Here is a 24,886-nt window from a genome sequence, read left to right on the forward strand (position 1 = left end):
AGACCTGATCATCAGAGGTACAAAAACAAAGAGGGAGGTGGGAAAGGCAATGGGCCTAACTGGGCTCTTGGGGTCTCCAGGCCCACTCACCACGGCCTAGAACCGACAGAAACGTTTCGTCTGATTAGAAGCCACCATTTCTACCCCAATCCCGGAAAATTGACTGCGGTGCAGAGGAAGGCCTGAGAGCAGCCTTAGGGGAGAGTGTCCAAACTAATTAGAAGACAGCATCCGGGGCCCATTAGAGCTCGCAGGCTGCTGTCACTCAGCCGGCCCGAGTTCCTGGGAGAAGAGACTTGGGAAGGAGGGGCCGACGGCCCCTCAAGGACGCCGCTGGGAGCAGCGGGAACCGGGAACCGGCCACTGGCTCGGCCCCCACCCAGGCGCTGCTGGCTCAGAGGCACCGGCACAGAGCGATCCTGCTCCGCGAACCTTCACCCATCCTAGGTTGTTCTCGCTAGCCGCTGGGGACTTCGAGGCAGCCCAGACAGAAGTTGACTCTCAGCGAAACAAGTCATTTGGGGCCCCAAGGTGGGCACCAGCCGCGCGGAACTTGCTAGCCAGATGCGTTTCTTTTGTGTGGCCGAGGGAGAAATCGGTGTGTCACCGGGAAAGGAGGGAGAGGCGCGGTGAGGCCGCGGAGCGGGGGGGGGGGGGGGGGGGTGAGGCGGCGGGAAGGTGGCTGCAGAGGGGGAGGGCGCGGGCGAGGCCGGGAGGGAGGGAAAGAAGGAGGGAGGGTGGCGGAGAGGGCGCGGCGCGGGCGGCTCGGGGCTGGATTCCGCCCGCGCTCGCTTGCTCGCGCCCTCCCCCCTTCTCTCCCAGCCCCCTCCTACCGAGGCCCACCCCACCCACCACCCCTGGCGCAGGGACTGCTGGAACCTGGCGGCGCGCGCTGTCGTTTTCAGACAGACTCTGAGGGCTCCGTCCCGAGCCTTAGAAACCGGCCTCGAATCCAGACTCGGGCCCTGGCCGGCCGGGAGGCTGAGGCCGGAGCGGCAGGAGCGCGTGGCGAAGCCCGGAGCCCCGAGCCCGGCCACGCAGCCCGCAGCCTCGGTCGATGGAGCGCGGGCGGCGTCGCTGTGGGCGTGGGCAGCCCTGGGGGGCAGCCGCTTAGGCGCCCCGCTCTTGTCCCCAACAGGTCGCAGCCCGGGCGGCCGGGCGCTCCCAATCCGGGCCCCTGGAGCGCCCGTTGCGGTCCCCACCTCCATGGACGCCTTCAAGGGTGGCATGAGCCTGGAGAGGCTGCCGGAGGGGCTGCGGCCACCTCCACCGCCGCCGCATGACATGGGGCCCAGCTTCCACCTGGCCCGAGCCACGGACCCCCGGGAGCCGCTGGAGAACTCAGCTAGCGAGTCGTCCGACACCGATCTGCCAGGTAAGCGCGGTTCACTAATGGGTGCACCCAGCTTCCGCGCGCACTGTGCAGCTTGGCGCTCAGCCGGGTCCCCCTGCGTCTCGGCAGTCAGGAGCTTTCTTTTTCTCCGTCTCGACCTGACGGTGAACGCGGAAATTTACACACACGCTCCCACGCGCACGCGGAGCCACTTCCAAGCAGTCCCCACATTCCTAGCCCTGAGTGGGACTGACAGCCCCTCTGGAGCAGGAGAAGATAGCATATCCGCGAGGGGAAAAAAGTTAAGTTTTCCCTAACCCGTCGCTGAGGAGCCTCTGGGGCGCAGGGCGAGAAGCAGATGAAGAAGGGAATGGAGGTGACGGCGAGACAAAGTGCCCAAAGAGACCGAGCAGGGCTGACACCTTGACAGACTTGGAGAAGCAGACCGAGGAAAGGGTCCTAAAAAGGGGGTGGGAGCACCGTACAGACTAGAAGTGAGGGGTCAGCGAAAGCCAGCCCGCCTGACTCTCGCCAGAGCCAGCAGATCCCGACCCACGTGGACTCCTTAGCTCCGAGCCACCAGGGGTCCAGCCAAGGCGGGTTCTCGGCCCTGACTCCACAAATCCCACGCCGCCTCTTTTTTTTTTTTTTTTAACCCAACAGCTTCTGCTGGACGGGTGACTGGGTGGCTTCGCGGCGGGTCCCTTTCCAGGCCCCTTCTGTCTGGGAGCCGCCGGTCGCATGAGTGGGTCCTAACCCCGAGTGGCCGGCCGTGGAGCTCAGGGCTGCCCGCTGTCCCATGGCCCTACGCTACTCCACAACCATTTAATCTGTATTTGTTTCTGTTTTGCATCTCTAAGTAACTTTCCCTGAGCTGCTGTTTTGCTTGGTTAGAAAACAAAGCTTTGACTGTACTTTTGTTTTCAAAAGTTTTGAGCGTGGTGTTCGGTTTTTTTAAACTATAATTATAGATTGATTTTCAAATCAAATCTACCGAGATAAATTAACAATTTTAACTGTATGCTTTCCTTGAAACAATCCACTAGGCGTATTTCTCTAAAATTTAAAATACCTACATGCTGCATGATACTTGGAGAGATTTTTAAAAGTCAATCCAAAATGGCGCGTTTCTCTGAGTTTTTCTCAAAATCCATCTGTAGCTGTTTTGCTTTGTGAATTTAAATCGTCTAGCTGTAATGTATTTCTCTAGGCTTTGAAAAATATCTCTACCAGGGTGTTACTGTAAAGCAGTCTAAAACGTATCTGCAATAATACATGGATTTTTCCCCCCGGAGAAATGCCTATCAGACTGCAGTTTATACACATTTGGCTGTGTGTTTAGTTTAGGGGTGTGTTTGCAGGAACGTTTTTGACTTCTTGATTTACTTCTTGCTCTGGTTCTATCTGCCTAGCTTTGAGGATTTGTGGGCTTTTCTGTTTTTAGGTAGAGATCTCTGAGCTTTTCTGGGCTTCTGTTTTGTTTTGTAATTCTTTTTCTTTATGTTTGAACGTTATTGACTGTGTGCATCTTCTGTGGCTTTAAAGAAACAGAGAGGCCCCAGGTCACTTAGACAGACAGAATCTGTCTGTCTAGGCTGCAGTTGGTGGGTTTTCTAGACCTTGGGACCCAAGGCCGTTAAGGCTGGGAACCCGGCTAAATTGCGCCTCTGACACAGCCCTGGCAAAGACAAAGTTTCAGGCTCTTATAGATCTGCTAGCTTCAGCTGCGAAGTTCTGATACTAGTTCAGAAAAGCAGAGGTGCTCTGCTCAGATTTAGAACTGCAAGAGTCTCCAAACACTGAGCGCTTTGGGTGGTGACAGGAGCAACAGGGCCGCAGCCAGCGCAAGCTGCAGGAGCAGGCCCTGCCTATCCGGGAACCCAGGCCCGACTGGGGCACCTGGGCCCTTTCCTGTGGCGCGCCAGACCTAAGGGTGCTTGCTGAGGACAGGCACTCGGCCCGCTCTTTCCAGTGGGGGACCGTTCGCAGGGCCCCTGGCTGGAAGGAGGGCAGCCACCACTAACCGCAGGAGTTTCGGTGGAGCCGGGACCCGTGTGCAATAGTGTTAGCCCGAGGTGACTCGCGCCCATTCCTACCTGCTGCAGACAAGGAGCGCGGCGGGGAAGCCAAGGGGCCCGAGGACGGTGGTGCGGGCAGCGCTGGCTGCGGCGGCGGCGCAGAGGACCCAGCTAAGAAGAAGAAACAGCGGCGGCAACGCACTCACTTCACAAGCCAGCAGTTACAAGAGCTGGAGGCCACGTTCCAAAGGAACCGCTACCCGGACATGAGCATGAGAGAGGAGATCGCGGTGTGGACCAACCTCACTGAGCCGCGAGTGCGGGTGAGCGTGAGCGTGAGCGTGGGGCGCGTGTAGAGGGCTGCCGTCTGGCTACTTCTAGCGCGGCCCTCAGTAACTTAGACTTAACTCTGACCTCGCGGACCTCCCCCTCTCTCCAGAGGAGACTCCACTTAAGGCCCCAGCCACCCGCGTCAGCTAGGCCCCTGGGCTGCTACTTTTACCTGACCCGCAGGAGTTATTGCAGCCCCTGTCCGGACCCCGTCTCCCTGCTCTTGTGAACTCTGTCAGGTACGGAGTTACTCAGAGCCAGAGACTGCTGCTAAGCTACCTTTGAGCCTTCACCCCATGGAAAACGAAAGGGAACGGCAGGTCGCTCCAGACTGTCCCGGAGAGGCCTTAAAGGTGCTTGAGTGTGAAGGTCTCAAACTTCTCGGAGCTGTGGTTTCATTCTGAATTTACCTTCTCCAGATTGTTTTTGGAATACTCCTTTCCTGGCCAGTCAGCCTTTGCCCAATGTCCTTTCCCACTGTAGGTCTGGGGGCATGTGGAGCGGGCTCTATGGTTGGTAGTGTAAGGTCCCAGACCCAAAGCCACACTGTATTCTGGTACCTCCCACCGTTCCCGGCACACGCTCCACTTTTCCTACAGTAGGAGTGAGGGACTTCTTTCTTCCCTGGGTGGGCAAATATTTCATCAGACCTTGGAAACACTTCTCAAGCCAGACCAAAGTCCCACCTGACCCACAGAGCCCCTGCCACAAGCCCAGCCCTCAGCCCTCCCCAGTGAGGCTGGTCTGACCCAAAGGGACCCTGTATGCAGACCCGAACTCTGTAATTCCAAGCTCGCTAATCCTCCCCCGGTTTATGGGGTTGGGTAGATGGAATCAGGGCCTGGGAAAAGCTGGGGTACAAGGGGGCCAATGGCGGGAGGATAGGTGATGTTAGGGAGAGCGTGGCTAGGGGGAGAAAAGTGGTTCTTACCAATTTTTTAGGCTAAAGGAGAGGTCTTGGAGATTAAAGAGAAACTAGTAAACTCACGGAAATTAAATATTTGCAGATAAACGTATTTGGAATATATTTAGGCAGCAGGAAAGAAATTAAATATTTAAGGGAAGTGAAGAGGTTGGGCATTTAGAAAAAGAAAGGATCAACTACTTAAGAGAAACAGTGGAAGTTGGATAGCGAAAGAAGGGACAAACTAAATATTTAGAAAAGAATAAAAATGGGAACACGAAATAAAGAAAAAAAAAGACTGAAGCGGAGTCCAAAAGTGAACAAAAATTTACATTTTGGGCAGGAGGAAAATTATTAAATATTGTAAACACAGATGAAAACAAAATATTTGAACAACGAAACTCGTCTGAAAAATCGAAAACAGTCGTTTTCAGGGAAAAAAACTACTTTTGTGTTTGAGGGAGAAGAGAAAGATTGAACTATTTAAAAGAGACATGGTGCCCCCATTTAGAGGGGGGGAGGCAAAAGGGGACAGGTTGAGAGTGAAAAAAGGAAAACGAATATTTGTTCAAACAAAAGAGAATCCGAGTTAGGAAAAGAAAATAAATTTCACTTGGGGAAGAGGATAAAAAGCGGGAAAAGAGAGGAGGGCTCATATTTTCTGGAGACAAGAAAGGAACCATTTCGGGGGGGGGGGAAACTCCGCAGGGGTCGAAGAAAGGATGTTTGGAGAGGGGGCTACTTAGGTTCAGGTGCCGGGAGGGGGTGGTGGTGGTGAGGGCTGTTGCCGACCACCACCGCTGCCCGGACACGTCTCCTGTTCCCTTCCCCAGGTCTGGTTCAAGAACCGGCGAGCTAAATGGCGCAAGCGGGAGCGGAACCAGCAGTTGGACCTGTGCAAGGGCGGCTACGTGCCGCAGTTCAGCGGCCTGGTGCAGCCCTACGAGGACGTGTATGCCGCCGGCTACTCCTACAACAACTGGGCCGCCAAGAGCTTGGCACCGGCTCCGCTGTCCACCAAGAGCTTCACCTTCTTCAACTCCATGAGCCCACTATCCTCTCAGTCCATGTTCTCGGCCCCCAGCTCCATCTCTTCCATGACCATGCCGTCCAGCATGGGCCCGGGCGCCGTGCCCGGCATGCCCAACTCGGGCCTCAACAACATCAACAACCTCACTGGCTCCTCTCTCAACTCGGCCATGTCGCCCGGCGCCTGCCCCTACGGCACCCCCGCCTCGCCCTACAGCGTCTACCGGGACACGTGCAACTCGAGCCTTGCCAGCCTGCGGCTCAAATCCAAGCAGCACTCGTCGTTTGGCTATGGCGGCCTGCAGGGCCCGGCCTCGGGCCTCAACGCTTGCCAGTACAACAGCTGACCGCCCCGCCGGGTCCCCGGGGCCACCGGCCGGCCGGCAAGGTGAAGCGGGAGCGCGCTGAACACGCAGGGCGCTCGCCGCGCCGCGGACCTCGCCTCTGCGCAGCCCCTTCCTCCCCACCCCGCCTCCAGGTTGGTTTTGTGTTTGCTTTTCCGGACCCCACTCTGCCCCCAAAGAATAAAAAGGAAAGAAAGAAATCCAAGGGAGGGGGGGAAGAAAGTAAAAAGACGTCGGAGAAAATGCTGGGGGCGGCGGGCGGGGGGTGAGTTGCAATTTCCCTGGCGATGGCGCAGGTCGGTGTGTTTGGCCCCGTGGGCCCCAGCTGTCCACTCCACAGAGGGGACGCGGCGGGGGAAGCCAGCGCCGAGGCGGCAGGGAGAAAACACCCTGTTCGCTTGCATCTGGGCCGGAGCGCCTGCGCCCGTGGACTGAATGTAGGGGGGCAGCCTGGTGGGCCTGCGATCCACCGGTTCAAGAACCGAGGCACCCACTCCTAGCCGGCGGACCACTTGGAGCGCCAATCGCTGTTGGAGCGTGCGCCTGGCTGGGGATGACAGCGTCCGCTAGGAAGCCGGCGTCAGTGCTGGATTAGCCCAGGCCCGGGGATGCCAGGAAGAGGCCAGCAGCCCTGCGCTCTAGAGCCACACACTTCGGGCCACTGAGCCGCAGCTGGCGGTGGCCAGTCGGCAGCAGGAGGGGAAGGGCTCAGCTTTGAGTTCCCCAGCCCCAAGCTTAGCCGCCAGTCCGGCCCTCTGCTCCACTCTGGGTCCAGGAGGTGGCCCTCTGTCCCAGCGAATAGCCCCCTCCTCACCCCCCCGTACCCACCCAGCCCCCCCCCCCGCCCGTGCAACAGTCGAGCCAAGAGAGTGGGGAAGGGGGGCCGCAGCCCCAGGGCCCCTGCCCACTTTGCACACCCGCTCTCTGGCCCGCGCCCGTTTACAGCGTCCCTGTGTATGTCGGACTGACTGTATAGAATTATAAATCTGTCTATATCGACTTGTCCATGTACGTCTATTAAAAACATAGTCCGAGCGTGCTGAGCACCACTGAGCCCTGGCTGCTTCATTCAACTGTGCAGGGAGGCCAGCGCATCTCCCTTGACCCTAGGGGTAGGAGGGAAGACCCGGAGCAGTAGGGATAGGGTTTTCCCACCGCTATCCCTTACCTTCTCCTGCGCTCAGCCCTCTCAGTTGACTTACTGGAGACCGCTTTCCAGGCTATACACTGAATTCTGCCAGCTTTCAGGCCTTGCCTGCTTGACCCTCAGATTCCCAGGGTGTTCTGAGGTGATCGCTGACCTAGATCATAGGAGGGGTGGGTTGCAATCTCTGAGAACCATTTAGGGCTGGAGCCCCATCCCTTCATTGCACTTGGAGGCCAGCTTTGGTGCACCGGATGTTCCAGAGTCTAGCCAGACTCTGCCTCTTGCCTGTCCTCCCCAACTAGCTTCCACTCAGGGGCCATGCGACTCTCCAGAGAAAGTGTCTGTCACCCCGGATTCACTTCTCACTTCTCTTCTATCTCAACTTATGGAGGCCGCTGTCTGCCTCTGCCCCCCACCCCCGGGCTTTTGGAAACTACTGAACAAGACCAGCCTGTAAACTGCCTGTAAAATTCTGCTTCCCTTAAGTAAGTCACTTCTAATGGCAAAACAAAATGTTTGCAGCTGCTGCGGGGGAGGAAGGAGGGGCTCCCGCTCTGCCTTAGGATCACCTTGTGGTGAAGATTGGCACTGCCCTGGAGCTGGACTCAGGCAAGCCCTGGCTGGGATGGGCACAGCCACAGGATTAGTCACAAAGGAAGAGCAGTCTCAAAGCAGGTCATCGCCAACCTGGCTCTTGGAAGCCAGGTGTAACCGGGCCAAGGTCACACCACTAGAATAGGCCTTGAGATTTGAAAGCCAGGTGTCTTTCCACTGATCTGCCCGCCTTCACGGGAACTGTGGAGAGGTCCTCCATGGAGGACAGTTTAGCCTGAAGCTATGGACCTTGCAGTATCGGCTTCTGCTATAGCCGGGCCCAGATACACACGCTGAGGGAAATGGTAGGAGAGGGAAGATTGGGGCAGGGGGTTTCAGCCTACCCCCCCCCGGCCCCCCCCCCAACAGCAACAGTCCCCAGCTCCCTCTCTCACTCTGGAAATATAAACAAAATCACATCTGGATTCACAGAGTCGTGCCTCCCCTCGGCCCCATACATTTGCCATGCCCTGTGGGTTCTGGTCTCGGTTGAGGCCAGGAGGCTGGGGAGACCTAGAAGGTGCGGCTGGCTGTAAGAAAGTGAGAAATAGAGAGAAAATCCTGAAAGCCAGGCACAGGTGAGAGGGTGGAGAAGCAGCATGTCTATGGGACCGAGGCCATTCAGCTGCAGATGCTGATGGGTAAACGTAGCCCTATAATGACCCCTTCGTCGGCTGATCATGAGCCCTGGCCACATTGGGGGGGGGGGCACAGCATACAGGCTTTCCCTACTGCAGTGAACTCCAGGGGTCTAGGAAAGACTATTGGCTCTGAAAGTCATATCTTGGGGGGGGGGGAACTTGCCCTGCCTGAGGGACATGGGGAGGGGGCATTCACCATTGACTGTGCTCCTGTTTTGGGTGCTATGGACTGGGTAGTGGAGAAGACATGGCCCATGCACTCCCAGACAAGTAAACACATGTACGGTATAATTACAACGTGTGTTCAAGAAACACCAATGCTGTTGACAGGAAAAACTGGGAGTCCTGCCTTCAGCAGGGTGGTCAGGCAAGGATGTTCCGGGCCGTGCCCTATGCTGTCTACACATCTCATTGTTGAATGCTTTTGCCTGCATGGAGGCCTGTAAGGAAGAGTCCTTCTTATCCCCGGTCCCTGATGAGGCCCTAAAGCTTAGGAAGATTCCCTCACATGACAGCAAGGCCACCGCTTTTTACCCTCTACGCTGGGCTGTCCCTTACCATCCACCAAAGGGCAACAGGAAGGCAATACAGATCTAGCCTCTTTCAAGCAGCAGCCGTGTAGCTTTGCTGGTCCCTAGTCCTCACAGAGTGAACACCAAAAGGCAGTTGCAGCTTTGAAAGATCAGAAAGCAAGGACAGGACAGGATGGAGGCCAAGGCCAATAAAGGGAAGCTAGATCCTGGCATCACTGTGCCCAAGCTCTGGAGTGCAGGAGCCCAGCTACCTCTTAGACTGCATTGTCCCCCTTGGGATCACAGGCTTTCCAGAGCCCAGCTACCAGAAGTGACAAGGGCAGAGGAGCCATCGGGTGGGCAGGGGCGTCCTACTGAAGGAGGCCTAGTGTTGCCCTTGAGCTCAGCATGCCTGAACCTGTCCCCTTTCCCAGCCCAGGTGAGATAGGGGAAGTCACCACAACAGAGGCGGGAGGGTTGACGACCCTAGCCCTCTGCATTGAGGGCTTGTTACCTGGCCATAAGGACACGTACATTTGTCTTTGAAAGTGTTTGGGTTCTGGCCTCACATCTGAGGTGTCTTGGGCAAGATGTTAACATCTCTGAGCCTCTCTTGCCTCTTCCATAAAAGGAAAGTTCACTCTCCCTGGTTTACAGAATTCTGTGAGACAATGCACGTGAGGGGGGTTGGGGGGTTCCGGGGTGGTGCTGGGGTTTACAAAGCACTCAGTAGGTGGACAGTATTGATAGGATTAGCTAGTACTGCTGCCAGTCAATATCAGAGACACCAGTGAAGTGTCCAGACACAGGATGCCCCACCTCCCTATCCCCACTGGGCATGAAATAGTATGTGGGGGAGGGGGGAGGGGCCGTTGTTTTGCTTTCTTTTGTTTTAGAAGGATGCTGGGGTTTTTTGTGTTTTTGTTTGTTTGTTTGGTTGGTTGGTTTTTTGTTTTGTTTTGTTTTTATTTTTAAGGGTCCCACATAGCCCAGGTTGGCCTCAGATATACCATGAGGATGACTTGGAACTTCCGATGTTTTTGCCTCCTGAGTAGTGGGATTAGAAGTGTGCGCCACCAGACCTGGTTTATGTAGTGCCAGGGACCAAACCCAGGGCTTCAGGCATTCTGGGTAAGCGGTCTACCAACTGAGCCATGTCCCTAGGCTGGGTTAGTTTTTTTATAGGGTCCCCCAGGGTCACTGGGTGCCATCTGAGTCATGACTGATAATTCTGCTGCTCACATTTGCCTTCCCTACCCCCAAAACCCTTCTAGACCTAGGTAATCCAACCTAGGCCTGGGGGGGGGGGTATCCAGCTTCCCCGCCATCTTCCAAGGGCTCCATCATGGTTCTGAGACACACAGAGGAACCAGGTCCAATCCCTGCCAGCCACTAATCCACTGGGGAAGCATGAGCCACAGACTGCCTCCTCTGGGGACTCCTGGCAACCTGGAGTGAAGTTGCCTGAACACTTTCTGTTGGTGTGTCGCCCCACTCACAAACACTGGGCCCTCGCTGAACACCAGGCCTCACTACAAACACTTTACAAGAATTGCAGCACCTGTCATTCTTTTTTTTTCCCCCATAGGAAGAGTCAGGAAGCAGTACCTTCCCCAAGATAGGCCAACGAATAAGGTGTAGATTCAGGCTTGAACTTGGGACCCCAGGTGAGCTTCTGCCCTGCTCACTGTGCTCTGCACTGACATGGTGTAACTCGCATTTGTCCTCGGGTGGGAAAAGAAACTAAACCATTGACTAACTTCAGGAGGTTCTATTCCGCTGGGCTCCAGGGCAGATCGAAAGGCCCTGAGCCCTGGGATTTGCTCTCCCCAGAGGAGAAAAGAACAAAGGACCTTGGAATACCAGCCCTGAAATCCAAGTGCTCCCCCTCACTGCCCCCGCATTGGTATTGCAGCTTCTTTCTTAGACAGGGCTTCCAATCTCTGCTCCAGAGAAGCTCTTCCATGCCCCCTACCCCATGCAGGTCTGTCCCTGGTGTCCATCACCCAGCCTCTTTTCTGCAATCTTGCCACTTCTGTTTTATCTTGTAAGAGTCTGGGTGCAGCAGGTCTCCAGCTGCAGAATGACTGCGAAGCACCCGGGAGACCTCCAGGCCTGTGGAGGGGCTACAGTTCTGCCGGTGGAGGTAGAGGGCAGGGTGCTCTGCTGACTCAGGCATGGCCCTGTGCACTTAAGATTCTCTAGCTGTCTTTGTCTCTGTCTGTCTTTTCTCTCTCTCTCTCTCTCTCTCTCTCTCTCTCTCTCTCTCTCTCTCTCTCTCTGTGTGTGTGTGTGTGTGTGTGTGTGTGTGATGGAGACAGGGAGGTCCCGGAAGTCCATCTCTCCAGTTGCACACATCACAGCAGGACTTATTCAACTGGCTGACTCACAGTATGTGGCCTTACCTGCTCGCATCACTGCCTCCTGCAGACTGGCACCGGCAGCTGGGCAAGTCACTGCAGTCCCAGAGAACAGCATTGGGACCTGAGTCACCCAGGCACAAACAGCAACATACAGTAAGGGCTCAATAAGTAATGCAGTATTTAAAAAACAAACAAACAAACAAACAAACAACTGAGAGGCTGCCTTCCTTCTCCCTCACGTTGTACAATATATCTCAACATTTCTTCCTTCTCCTGCCCTGTCCCTGCCTCTCTATCTCTCTATTGCCTCTTCCCCTCTTCTTCCTTCCATTCAATACACACACACACACACACACACACACACACACACACACACACCAGCACAGACATCTTGGAAAAGCATATCTGAACAATAAAAAATAAATAAATGTATTAAAAATATAGGCAAGGGGCTCCAATAGCCATTACTCTGAAGAATGTATACAAATAGCCAGTAAAGAACAACAAAAGCTGCCCAAACCGTTAGTCAGAGCATTCGCATTAAAACCACCATAAGACATCACCTCGTATCCATGAGGATGGCTACTACCAAAACCAAAACCAGAACACATCAAATGCCATGAGGATGGGGAGAAGCTGGGATCCATGTACATTCTTGCTAAGGATATGAGACCATCCAACTGCCAAGGGGTGTAAAGGAATGTTAGTTTAGAACATGGCTGCTCTGGCAAGAGATCACATCCAAAGATCTTCTACCTCTGCGTCATCTGGCTGGAATACAAAAACTCCTTTAATCCAGGAGGCAGAGGCAGACAGATCTGAGTTCATTGCAGCCTGGTACAGAGCAAATATCTGGTAAAGAAAAGCTTATAGGTCCAGGTGTGGTGGTACATGCCTTTAATCCCGAATGGAGGCAAAGTTAGATTGTAGAAGGAAGCACTCATGTTTGAAAGTGATAATTAATTGAGTGGCAGAAAAGGTGATGAATCAGAGAAGATTTGACAGCATAGGATATGCCCAACTCTCATGAGAAGAGGGAGGAAAGGGAAGCTACTTAAGAGGAAATTTTACCAGGACAGAAATAGAGAAATGGGTTGCAGAGAGAAAATTCAGTGAAGACCGAATGAGCCAGAGAATGAGAAGGAGCCGGAAGATTTAAAAAGATTGTTGGAGTTAGTTTGAGGCCAAGCAGAATAACTCAAAGGCCAAGAGAGAAGCCAGATTAAGTAAGTGAGCTGGGTGAGGAGTTTGAGCCCAGAACAGCTGAGTTGAACCAGCCAGCCCAGAGCTCAATAAGACAAGTAAGGGTGAGCGTATTAAGCAGTAAGTCTCAAAGGCTGAAGACATACTAGGCCTAGGTTAAGTTTTCCAGAGGCTAGAAGCTTCCAGGACTAGGCTTAGGTTAGCAGACAGAGGCAGTAATCCTCCTAGACAATTATTGAAACAGGTGAATAAAAGTTCTTTTTACAAGGGGGTGGTAAGATGCTTCCTCAAAAGCATTAAACCTCAAGGGCCAAGGAGATGGCTCAGTTGTCAAACGTGGAGGATCTGAATTCAATCTCCAGAACCCAAGGGAAAAAGCAGAATGGAATCCCAGGGCAGATCCCTGAGATCCTGTCTCAGAAAAACAAAGAGGATGGCTCCTGAAGAACACCTGGGGTTGACCTCTGACCTCCACCTATACACACACACACACACACACACACACACACACACACACACACACACACACACACACACACACCCTAAACATAGAATTAACATATGACCCAACAGCTCCACTTGTGGGTATAGACTTCCAAGATTTGAAAGCAGGGATTCAAAGAACTATCTGTTCAGCCATGCTCACAGCAGTCACTGAAACATGTTCACAATAGGCAAAGCAGGAAGGAGGGACAGCCTATGCCCGTCCACAGTGAACGGCTAAACAGTGTACAGTGCAAGTGGAATGCTATGCAGCCTTTAAAAAGAAGGGGATTCTCACACATGGTCAGTGAAATCATCCAGATATGAGAAAACGAATATGATTCCACTTTATTTGAGGTACCTAGAATAGACAAGTTCACAGGACAGCGCCTTCCAGAGGCCGCAGAGACGGGACAGAAATTACAGTGTCGTAGGTGCTGAGTTTCAGATGGGAAGGTCAGGAGACAGGTAGCGGGAATGTTTGGCTGCCCAGCAATGTGAACATACTTATTGCCACTGACCTGAACCCACTAAAAAGATCAAAGTGGTCAACTTTTTTGTTTTGTTTTGTTTTGTTTTGTTTTGGAGACTAGGTTTCTCTGTGTAGCCTTGGCCGTCCTGGACTCGCTTTGTAGACCAAGCTGGCTTCGAACTCACAGCAATCCACCTGCCTCTGCCTCCTGAGTGCTGGGATTAAAGGCGTGCACCACCACACCCAGCCAAAATGGTCAACTTTATGTTATGTATAGCTCACCATGTTTTTTTCCCCAAGAAGCATATCTGTGTTTATATGCCTGCCTTTTCTAGAGAGGCATCCAGGATGTCTGGACCACAATTCCCAGGGCCAAGTCCCCTTCCAGAGCTGGTCCTCCGATGGTTTCCAGTCCTTTTCAGCTGGCAACCCCAGTGAGGTCCCAACAATAGGCTGCTCTGCACATAGTCCTCACCCCAGGTCTCCATCTGCCTGTGTGGTGTAGCAGTGGGAACCCACAACATTCCCTGAAGTGTCACCTATGAGCCAGGAGAAAGGATGGAGGCCAAATTTGGCGTGGAAGTCAATGATCGGATTGCTACTGTGTTTTAAGATGCACTTCCTCGCAAGCAAGGTGAAACAACTGAACACGGGGGACTGCACGATGATCCAAAAGCACAGAGCTATCTTATTGTTACACGTACACAGGAATTGCAGTAACACCTGCTACTGTTGAAACCTGAGAAATAAGGCTTTTCTCATTTGTCCTTTCTAAGTTTTGTTCTTTTTCTACACATGCAACTCTTTTATAACAATGAAATCAACGAATCAATAATACTATTTTAAAAGTGGGAAAACCTGTAATCCATAGACTAAAGCTAAAGGATTTAGTTGCTGGGCATGGTGGCTCACACATCGAATCCAGCACATTCAGGATGCAGAGGCAGATCCATGAGTTCAAGGCCAGCCTGGTCTATATAGAGTTCCAGGACAGCCCAGGCTACATAGTAAGACTTTCTCTCAAAACATAACAAAACGAGTTGTACAAAGTTCCTTAAGACTCCTCATTTTGGGCTAAGCAGTGTGTATTGTGATAGTTGTCAGGTAAATCTATATTAATGTTTTACATAGAGCATATTTTTGTTTTTAAATACAGACTTCTTTAAACAAAAAATAGTAAATGCCAGGAGGTGTTGAGAAAGAAGCATTTGTAATGACTCAGTCGCTGAAATGGAGTCCATCTCTCTCCTCTCTCAGTCAGCTTATCCTCCCAACACACACACACACATACACACACATACCTCAGTAGCCCTCCTTGCCTATGTACACACACACAGACACACACACCACCTCAGTAGCCCCACTTGCCTACATACACACACACACACACACACACACACACACACACACACACACACCCCACCTCAGTAGCCCCACCTGCCTACACACACACACACACACACAAACACACACACACACCACCTCAGTAGCCCCACCTGCACACACACACACACACACACACACACACACACACACACACACACACACGCCTGCCAGCATGATCGTGGAATCTTTATGAAAGGGGTCCAAATTACCAAGGTTTTACAACACTACTAAAAATAGCCATGTTTCCTTAGCTTAATAAGTCCACCATTCCTAATTTTTCTGCCCAAGTAAACGGAATTGAAATATTCCAGAAATACATTTTTTACTGAATAAAGAAAGCTTGCCCTGACCTTCTTCCGCATGCTCAGCTCCCGGCTTTCCCCTTGCCTACTTCTCCTCTCCACCATCCCAGGTCCCCTTCTGTCCCCTGTCCCCACCCCCTTTACATCTCAGACACAGGAAAGTAACAGTCATTTGAACTTGGCATCCACGCAAAATGAGCCAATTTTTTAAAAAGTGTTGGTAATTTGTCCTGAAAAGGGATATAGGGAATTAGACTGGAACAGCTTTGAAAAATGGGGTTTTACAAGTGGAAAATGGGGCCAAAGGAGGGGTGTGTGTGCTGTATTTCCCTTCTGTGCCTGGGACAGTGCAGCACACTCGACAGTCACAGAGAAAAACAGCATCATTATTGCTGTTATCACCTTATAATATTATTAGCCATCATGATCAGACAAAGCTTATTAGTCCATTTAATTGAACCAAGCATTTAACGTCCCAGTGGCCTCATGGAAAATGCTTGGCAAACTTGCCACTGCAGCCTCAGAGCGTCTGGCCACCTCTCTGCCTGCCAGGTTCTGACAGGCCTGCCAGGCTTTCCTCAGAGCGTCCCTGCCTGTGGTCTCTCTGGGAACTTTCCAGGGCATAATAGAAATGTTCCCCACACTGCAGCCTTTTCATGCACACACATGCTCATAGAGGCACACACACAATGAAGGGAAATTTATATGAAGGTCCCCAGCCCCCTGAAAGTATGGCCAATGGTCCGCCCCCCCCACCCCAAGCTAGCATTCATGTTGAGCCACTAAGGCTGGTGAGGGGACAGCCACACAGTCCACAGTAAGCACCACTACTTCTGAGCTTCTTGCCTCTCCCAGAGCCCAGAGCCCAGAGCCCAGAAGGGCTGATGCAGCAGCTCCATAGCCCACCAGGTTCTCAAGACTTCCTCAGCCCCTCACGGTAAGGATACCCACTCCATCAGGACTGCTGAGGAACCTGGGACACCCTGGGGTTAAGGGCAGAGACCCAGATTCCAGCCACTCAGCAGCTGCCACTTCTTGGAGAGCTTGCCAACTTCTGTTAGGTCACTGGAACATTAAACCACTGCTTCTCTCACAGCACTTGAGTTTCCCAGTGTTGAGCGGGCACTGGACCTGCCCTGCTGCTTCCCGGAGTTTCCTACCATTGAGGGTGAAGTCCTGGCCGCCACCAGTAGGCATAGCTTTCAAGGGGGCCGTTGAGTCAACTGTACAAAATTCATCATTTTCATGACCTCCCAGCTCCGCAGAATTTCTGATGAGAAATTCTTCCCAGTTTCCTCTCCTTGCCCTCCATGCTGCTGGTATCAAGCCCAGGGTCTGCAACATGCTAGGCAATGACCCTCCCGTGGAGCCACACCATGCGATGCTCTTTCGTGCTGTGTGTCCAGCCAGACTCCAGCACACTGCCACCCCAGCAGCAGCCCGCCGTTTCTCTGTACCATCTATGGCTGCCACAGTGATGCCCTGCCCTGGGCTCTGCCGAGGAGTTCCCACTAGGTGAGTTGGAAGCCTCTTCCTTCTCTGAGATCACCTAAATCCCAAGCAAACAGAATGTGGAAGGGTCCCACCTTGCTGCTTCCTCAGTCAGTACCGGGTGTCCACCAAAGACAGGACAATCTCAGGAGCTGAGCACACATGCTTTGGAGCCATGCACAGCCTGAGTATAACTCACAGCACTGTGTGTGTAACCTATGGAGAGCCCGTGTCCATACCTGCCATGTAACCTATGGAGTTCCTGAGTCTATACCTGCCATGTACCCTATGGAGAGCCCGAGTCTATACCTGCCATGTAACCTATGGAGTTCCCGAGTCTATACCTGCCATGTAACCTATGGAGAGCCCGAGTCTATACCTGCCATGTAACCTATGGAGTTCCCGTGTCCATACCTGCCATGTAACCTATGGAGAGCTCGTGTCTATACCTACCATGTAACCTATGGAGTTCCCGTGTCCATACCTGCCATGTAACCTATGGAGTGCCCGAGTCTATACCTACCATGTAACCTATGGAGTGCCCGAGTCTATACCTACCATGTAACCTATGGAGTGCCCGAGTCTATACCTGCCATGTAACCTATGGAGTGCCCAAGTCTATACCTACCATGTAACCTATGGAGAGCTCGTGTCTATACCTACCGTGTAACCTATGGAGTTCCTGTGTCCATACCTGCCGTGTAACCTATGGAGTTCCCGTGTCCATACCTGCCATGTAACCTATGGAGTGCCCATGTCTATACCTGCCATGTAACCTATGGTGTGCCCATGTCTATACCTGCCATGTAACCTATGGAGTTCCCATGTCCATACCTGCCATGTAACCTATAGAGTTCCCATGTCCATACCTGCCATGTAACCTATGGAGTGCCCATGTCTATACCTGCCATGTAACCTATGGTATGCCCATGTCTATACCTGCCATGTAACCTATAGAGTTCCCGTGTCCATACCTGCCATGTAACCTATGGAGTGCCCGTGTTCATACCTGTGATATGGAGTGTTTGTTGTCATCTATGACATAGTAAGCACTGGGTCTGTTTGCTGCACATAGCTCCCCCTCCCTCTGTCAAGATTCTAAAGCTGGCTTATCTCAGGCACCCAGCTCTTAGGGCTCAATCTCTTGGTTTACTTCTGTCCCCATGGAGAAGGATTAAGGAAAAACAGGAAAAGTCAAAGGTAAACAGTCAAGAAGGAAGAAATCCAAGGACAACAGGAGTAATCTGGGAAAGCGTCACGTAAGAGGGTATGGACTGAGCCTTGAAATAGGCAAGTGTGGGAACGAATGTGCAGGTGAGGTAAGTCTGAGCCAGGCACGGGAGCCTTAAATGCCAGGAGCCAACCTTGAATCCAGCCGCCTCCAGGCCCCTGCAGTCCTGCTTACAGACACTCAAGGCTGTTGGGGTCCTGGCAATCACCCCTTGGTTCCCCTACAGGGCCCCTCACAACTGTAAGCTGCATGTGACCTCAGCACCGCTGACTACTGCCAGCCCTCTGCACGCTCCCATCCTCTTTTTCTGCCTTTCATAGGTGCACACGTATGTGCACAAAGTGTCAAGTACACACGCAAGCACACTCCTGCACTTAACATATTTTACAGAATAAAGTATGTGTACTTTTTCCTAATCATAAAATACTATTAATTCTTAACATTCACAGAGTTTTGAAATGAGGGAGGACAAAAGTAGCAATTGCTCCAAACTATGGTTTGCATGGCTTCTTCACATAAACACCTGTGGTATGGCAGGTGGCTCTAGACACCTGTGGTATGGCAGGTGGCTCTAGACACCTGTGGTATGGCAGGTGGCTCTAGACACCTGTGGTATGGCAGGTGGCTCTAGACACCTGTGGTATGGCAGGTGGCACTAGACACCTGTGGTATGGCAGGTGGCTCTAGACACCTGTGGTATGGCAGGTGGCTCTAGACACCTGTGGTATGGCAGGTGGCTCTAGACACCTGTGGTATGGCAGGTGGCTTTAGACACCTGTGGTATTGCAGGTGGCTCCAGAAGCCACTTTTTTGCACTCAGTTAAATACCAAGATGACCCTTTATCAACAAACTTTTTCTCCTAACGGCCACATGTGTGGATTTACAGGGACTGTTTTTTCACCATGACTATGAGGGCCTTGCTCTCCTGTTTCCACCTCAGTCACAGTGAGCATCTCACGCGGGCATCCCCCTGCCTTTGTCACCAGGCTCTTTAGACAGGTGCGAATAAAAGCCAGTCCACATTGCCTTATGATGAGGCCACACCTCTCTGTGTTGCCAAATGTGGACAAAGGGAACCCACTCTCCATCCCAGGCCAGCATTAGATTGTGTCTATCACTTCTGTTACCTAAAAGGGGGTGGAAAATTCATCACCAGTGCGTGTGTGCGCGCGCGTGTGTATGCGCGCACACATGCGCATGCATGGGTGTGGCTTAACACAGACGGTGTCATGCATGGTATGTGTGCAGTTCCAAAACTGGCTTTTCATACCTGACAATTCTTTCCCATTTCTTCTGGCAATATTCGAGTTTAAAACAAACAAACAACAAAACCAAACCAAAACACCACTCTGAACAAAAGTCAGCAGCTTTACGAGGTGCTTCCAGATGGCACAGCTCCCCCTCAAAGAGGCTGGCCTAGCCCTGCCCACCAGGCCACTTGTGCCTGCTCAACACACCCGCTGTATGCTGCCAAGCCTCCGTGTGGTTCTGCTGTACTGAAGGCCAGGGAAAGGCACCATTCAGGCCAAACCCTCTCTCTGCCTGGGTTGTAATTTCCCGATTATGCAGTCACCACCCTCTCCGCACACACTGATTGCTTCCTGCAATCCTTTCACTCTCAAGGGTTCCTGGGGGCTCCAAGACCAACCAGATTTCAGAGGGCCCCACTAAGCACTGGGAAGGGGCCAATGAACTAGCCAAGCCAGGCCTGTGTGAGCCCCCTCCTTTCCTCCCAGCGAGGCAGGCCATACGCAGAAGGAATCACGGCTTAAATTTTTAAAGTTCAAGAAATAGTTTTAACGAGAAAGAAAAAGGTCACTGTGTTCCACCGGAACAAAGGGGTGCGTGTGTGGCCGGTGTTCAGATACCGACTGCCCGAGTGCTGATCTTGGCTGCATGGCTCTCACTCAGTGCCAGCATGCCCACCTATGAAACAGGATTCCTCTGGAGGCAGCTGCACACAGAGGGGCTGAAGAGACAGGCATGCTGGGTTGAAACACTGACTCTCCCTCCTCACTGGTGCAGCCTTGCATAGATTACATCACCTCTTTGAACCTCAGTTTTGCCACCTGCTTAATGGGAACTGTGAAAATACCTGTATCTGTGTTCTGTGCTTAAATTTGTACATGTTTACGTGGCCGGTAAACGGAAGTGCCAGCAAGCAGAAGACAGGGTTTCTTCAGTCAATAAAGACCGAAAGCTGTACTTTTGGTCCTCATCTGACCTCTGTGTGCGCTCCTCCTCCTCCTCTGGCTCAGCATCAATTCGTTGTTTTTTGGTTTGGTTTGGGTTGGGTTGGGTTTTTTAAGGCAGGGCTTGTCTGTGTAGCCTTGGCTGTCCTGGATTTGCTTTGTAGACCAGGCTGGCCTCGAACTCACAGCAATCTGCCTGCCTCTGCCTCCCTGAGTACTGGGATTAAAGGCGTGTGCTACCATGCCAAGCTCAGCATTAAGTTTTGAAGAGGACTTTTTTTCTTTTTCTTTTCTTTCTTTCTTTCTTTCTTTTTTTTTTTTAATATCTCAGGCCCCAGTCCCAAGCCTTGTCTCACCCTGGGGAGGGTCAGGGGGCAGTGGGGATTCTGTCCTGAGCCCCTCCCTCTCCCATGGCCCCCATGAACAGGCCTCAGTAAATCCTGTTTCTTGGAGCTCAAACAAAAACAAAAACAAAAACAAAAACAAAAACCCAACTCTTCATTCCCCTATGGCCTCTTGCAGCCTCCCTCTTGAGCCCATAGTCCCATTTTGCAAACACCAGCCATGCTTGTCCCCCCCACCCTCAGGGATACCAGAACAGACTCCCAGCTGGAGGCTTAGTCCACACTTAACAAAGTTCTCTTGCATGTTTGGTTTTTTTGTTTTGTTTTGTTTTGTTTTGTTTTGTTTTTGAGAGGCAGGGCTCCTCTGTACAACCCTGGCTGTACTCAAACTCCCAGAGATCCACCTGCCTCTGCCTCCCAAGTGCTGGGATTAAAGGCATGCGCCACCACACTCAGCCTTCTTAACATTCCTGTTTAAAAAGATGTTATCTATCTATCTATCATCTATCTATCTATCTATCTATCTATCTATCTATCATCTTCCTCTATCTTGGAAACCAGGACGTCACACACACACTAGGCAAGCTGTCTACCAGTGAGATAGAGACCTGTGCCCTAGAGGATCTTTAATATAATCTAAATAAAATCCAAGCTCCACATGATCTGATCTATTACTCACAGGGTACCATTAAAAGGTTCAACACAGCAACTAAACACTGGCCATGATGGCACATGCCTTTAATCCCAGCACTTGGGAGGCACTGGCAAGTGGATCTCTGAGTTCGAAGCCAGCCTGGTCTACAGAGTGAGTTCCAGGACAGCCAGGGCTACACAGAGAAACTGAGCCTCAAAATAGACAAACGAAATGGTGATTGCTTGCTTTCCCAGAGACCAACAGGGATCCATCTCTCAGCCCAGAAGGCCACCTCACTCCCCCACCCTGCTGGCCAGCTGATACACCAAGCCTACTGCCCAACTAGCTCCCTCTGCTTTGCTATTACTCTGGTTCTCCACCATGGTGAAGGCCCAAGAATGTTCTCCATCCAGCCCTGGCCCTTCACAACACAGCTCTTTCAGGGACCAACATACAAAGCCTCTAATAAAACTAATACAGCATGCGAGAGAGGGTGGCCTGACTAACCAGGCACAAAGAAATTCTCTCCAGGAGGAGTGGTCTAGAGAGAGTGTGTCAGTCACACTGGACCCCCTCTTTTCGGTTCATGTCTCCTTTCTGAGAAGGAAGTCAGTTACCTTTGCCTCCCTGTGCTTGCAGAATACCAGAGCTGGCCCACGTGGGGCCCAGGACAGAGTGAGAAACAGGCGATGGTCTGTGCACTGAGGGAACCTTGTCTATCAAAGGCTAGTTTGGTTTAGAGATGCTGTGTTGCCTGTTTGAAGACACCACGGTATGCTGTTCCCAGTGTCTAGTTACCAAGTTTCTGAGGATTAATGAAGCTAGCAATGATCTCCTCACCACTGCACTGTTGGTGGACTCGACCGTGGTCCAGGGAAGAAACACAAAGACAGAAACAAAAGCAACAATCCACCTCCTGCTAAGAGCTCACATCCTTCCTGCATGAGGACCTCGGACATGAGCAGAAATCTCAGGACAGCCCTGCTGGATCCCAGGAGCTGGGGCAGAAAAGAGAACCCTACCTTCCACAGCCAGGCCTGGGCAAGCAGAACTTATTCTGTCTTAAGCAAATCAATCGAAGTCTTGGCCAAGCCTGTTTGAGTTGGTGAGAACCCAAGTAGGACTTGCAAGCTGCCAGTATTTGCTCTGTAGACTGAGAGAGCCCAACAGAAACGTTGCTTTGGGACTCTTCGCCAAACAGCCATTGGTTTACTCTGCCAGTAGGGGTGGACCAACTCTAAGCACGTTGCCCATCCTAGTTTTCTGTTCTCCAAAGCCTCCTTGTTATCCTTAAAGATGCCTTGCCAATGCACCCCACATTGGGTGACCTGTGCACCCCACCTTTGGTAATGACCCGTGCACCTGGGTGCCCTTCAGGCCCTGGAAACTAGATCTCCAGATATGACCTTCTGTTTTCACATTCTGAACCAGTTCTATCTAGGGACACATTCACATGGGGTCCTGCGTGAGCTCATACCCTCTGCACGCTACTCAGCTTCCACACAGTCACCCTGCACCCAGCCTTCCTAGCCCCTAACAAGCCGGAGCCAGAGGGGGCCAAGCACTAGGAAGCATCAAGTCCTGGGCTGGCAACATCTTTTCTTTCTCTCTTACATGAATTTAATTTGGTCCTTATAACCAGTCTCTTTCATTCCACTGCCAGAGGCCATACCTGTGGCCTCAAAGGTGCAGACACCCTGTCTCCTGACTCCAAATCGGGTCACTCTCCAGCTCACTTTCCTGGTGTAGAGGAATTTTAATTCAGAACATGGCTGCTTTGGTAAAAGATCACATCCAAAGACATTCTAGGTCTGTGTGAACCAGCTGGAATACAGACAAGTCTTTAATCCAGGAGACAGAGGCAAGCAGATCTCTGAGTTCAAGGCCAGCCTGGTACAGAGCAAGCTTCAGGTAAAGAAAAGCTTAGGTCCAGGTGTGGTGGTGCACGCCTTTAAGACCAGCACTCAGGAGCTAGAGGGACACAGATATCTTGAGTTACTGTCAGTGCTGTTCTGGCATTTTGGTTGAGTCAGTGAGTTAAGAGGCAGGGCAGTAGGGTTGAGTTCATGGCAGTTCAGTTAGTGGAATTCAGAGGCAGTTTTACCAGGATAGTTTTTAAAAAGACAGGTTGAAGAGAGAACAAGCTAGACACAGGTGAAGACAGAAGGAACCAGAGACTGAGAAGGAGCCAGAAGATTAGAACATATTGCCAAAGTTAGTATGAGGCCAAACAATCAGAGACCGAGAGAGAAGCCAGACTGAATCAGTCAGCTTGGAGCGGAGTTTGAGCCAGAATAGCTGAGTTGAACAAGCTGACAAGAGCTCAGAAAGAGCTAGAAGGGGTGAGCTTATTCAGGAGTAAGTCTCAAAGGCTGAAAACATTCTAAACCTAGCTAAGATTGTACAAAGGCTAGAAGGAAGCTTCCAGGACTAGGCCCAGTTCAGCAGACAGCGGCAGTATGCCTTGGAGATGACAATTAAATCAGTTGAATAAAAGATACTTTTAACATCCTGGTACAAGGTTTTTCATCTTGTTGTTCACTTCAAAATGCCTGGGGAGTTGGATGGTGGCAGCACATGCCTTTAATCCCAGCACTTGTAAGGCCTGGGCTATAGACAAGAGTTCCAAGACAGCCAAGGTTATACAGAGAAACCCTGTTTCCAAAAAAAAAAAAAAAAAAAAACTAAGGAAATTCCTAAGGTTCCTGATGGGAGCAGGTGGGTGTGCTTACATATTCCTTGTGCTAGAGGGTGCATTTAGGGCCAGAAATTAACAGTTGTCTGCTTTGCCCTGAGCCTGAACTAGAGCCAATATATGGGACCTGCCTGCCTTGCTTAACAGGCTGTCCCCACCACAGCTCTGTTTCAAGTTCTTCACTGGCACCAAATCCTCAAGCTCCTCCCCCGACTACAGGGACATAGGCACGAGGCTTACCTCAGGCCCATGCCTAAGCACAAGTCCTTCCACACAGAAGATGTGTTGTTGACACCCACTACGCACCCCAGGCCCTCCACAGTAGGGCAGATGTCACATCCTCCTTTCCATTGTTCTCGCTGTTCTTACTAGTCCTTGGGAGATGGATGTTTGCACGTGGGCATGATTTGAGTCTCTTAACAGATGGGACTCTCTGCATTCCAACAGGAAACTGGCTAGATTGCTGGCTGCCATATGGAACTAGGAGGATGGACTCTAAGCTTTCATCACTGAATCCCAGCACACAGCTCACTGAGTACTGGTCCATATACAAATGAAACCATAGGGAAAGGTTCCTTCTCCTCTCCTTGTCCCTGGCCTCAAGGCACCACAACTCAATCTAGAGCCCATTGGACAACCATGGGACCCTCTGTCTAGATAGTCTACTTTCCCACCCTACCTCACCCCCGCCCCGTTTCTTTCTGTTCTGACCTCAACTCATGGTTGGGGCCTTTTATACCCAGCTGTGGGTACCAATCTGCCTCCCAAGTTTTTCCTAGAACCTAATTCCCTTTCTGTTTAAGATGACACAGCCTAGGTGACAAGGCTCAGGCATAGACCATATCAATGAGAAGAAACTGGACACTGTGCTGTCCACTCTAGAGTGAGAGGTCCTGCTGCCCTGGCCTGGCACTGGGGAATCTTTAGGTGGCTCTCTTGTGATTGTGCACAAGTAGTGCTAGCACTTTCATACCTCCAAGAGACAGCCAGTAGTGACACAGAAAATGCCACCATCTTAATCAAGAGTCTTAACTAACAGGATGGGAGGAATCTGAAGGGTGAACCACTGCTGTGACTCTAGACTTAAAAAGGAGATGTCCTAACATAGATGTGGTCATTAGCCAGGGCAAGCCTTGGACCTCCCTCTTAATCAACATTCACAAGCAATTATTCAGGCCTATTTCCCAAAGGTAGGGACATCCCAACATCAACACTGTAGCAAGTTTGAGAAGCCAGC

General features: G+C 51.7%; 1 protein-coding gene across 1 annotated transcript; it reads left to right on the forward strand.

Annotated features, from left to right (window-relative positions):
* The first annotated feature begins 802 nt into the window (after nt 1-802).
* PITX1 (paired like homeodomain 1) lies at nt 803-6,981 on the forward strand. Its single transcript, XM_084795389.1, has 3 exons — nt 803-1,375; nt 3,439-3,674; nt 5,419-6,981. Exons 1-3 carry the CDS (start codon nt 1,207-1,209, stop codon nt 5,959-5,961), a joined length of 948 nt encoding a protein of 315 aa, XP_084651515.1. The 5' UTR covers nt 803-1,206; the 3' UTR covers nt 5,962-6,981.
* Nucleotides 6,982-24,886: the final 17,905 nt, after the last annotated feature.

This window comes from Acomys minous (genome assembly GCF_964271855.1).
Source record: "Acomys minous genome assembly, chromosome: 9".
In the NCBI taxonomy this organism is placed as follows: Eukaryota; Metazoa; Chordata; class Mammalia; order Rodentia; family Muridae; genus Acomys; species Acomys minous.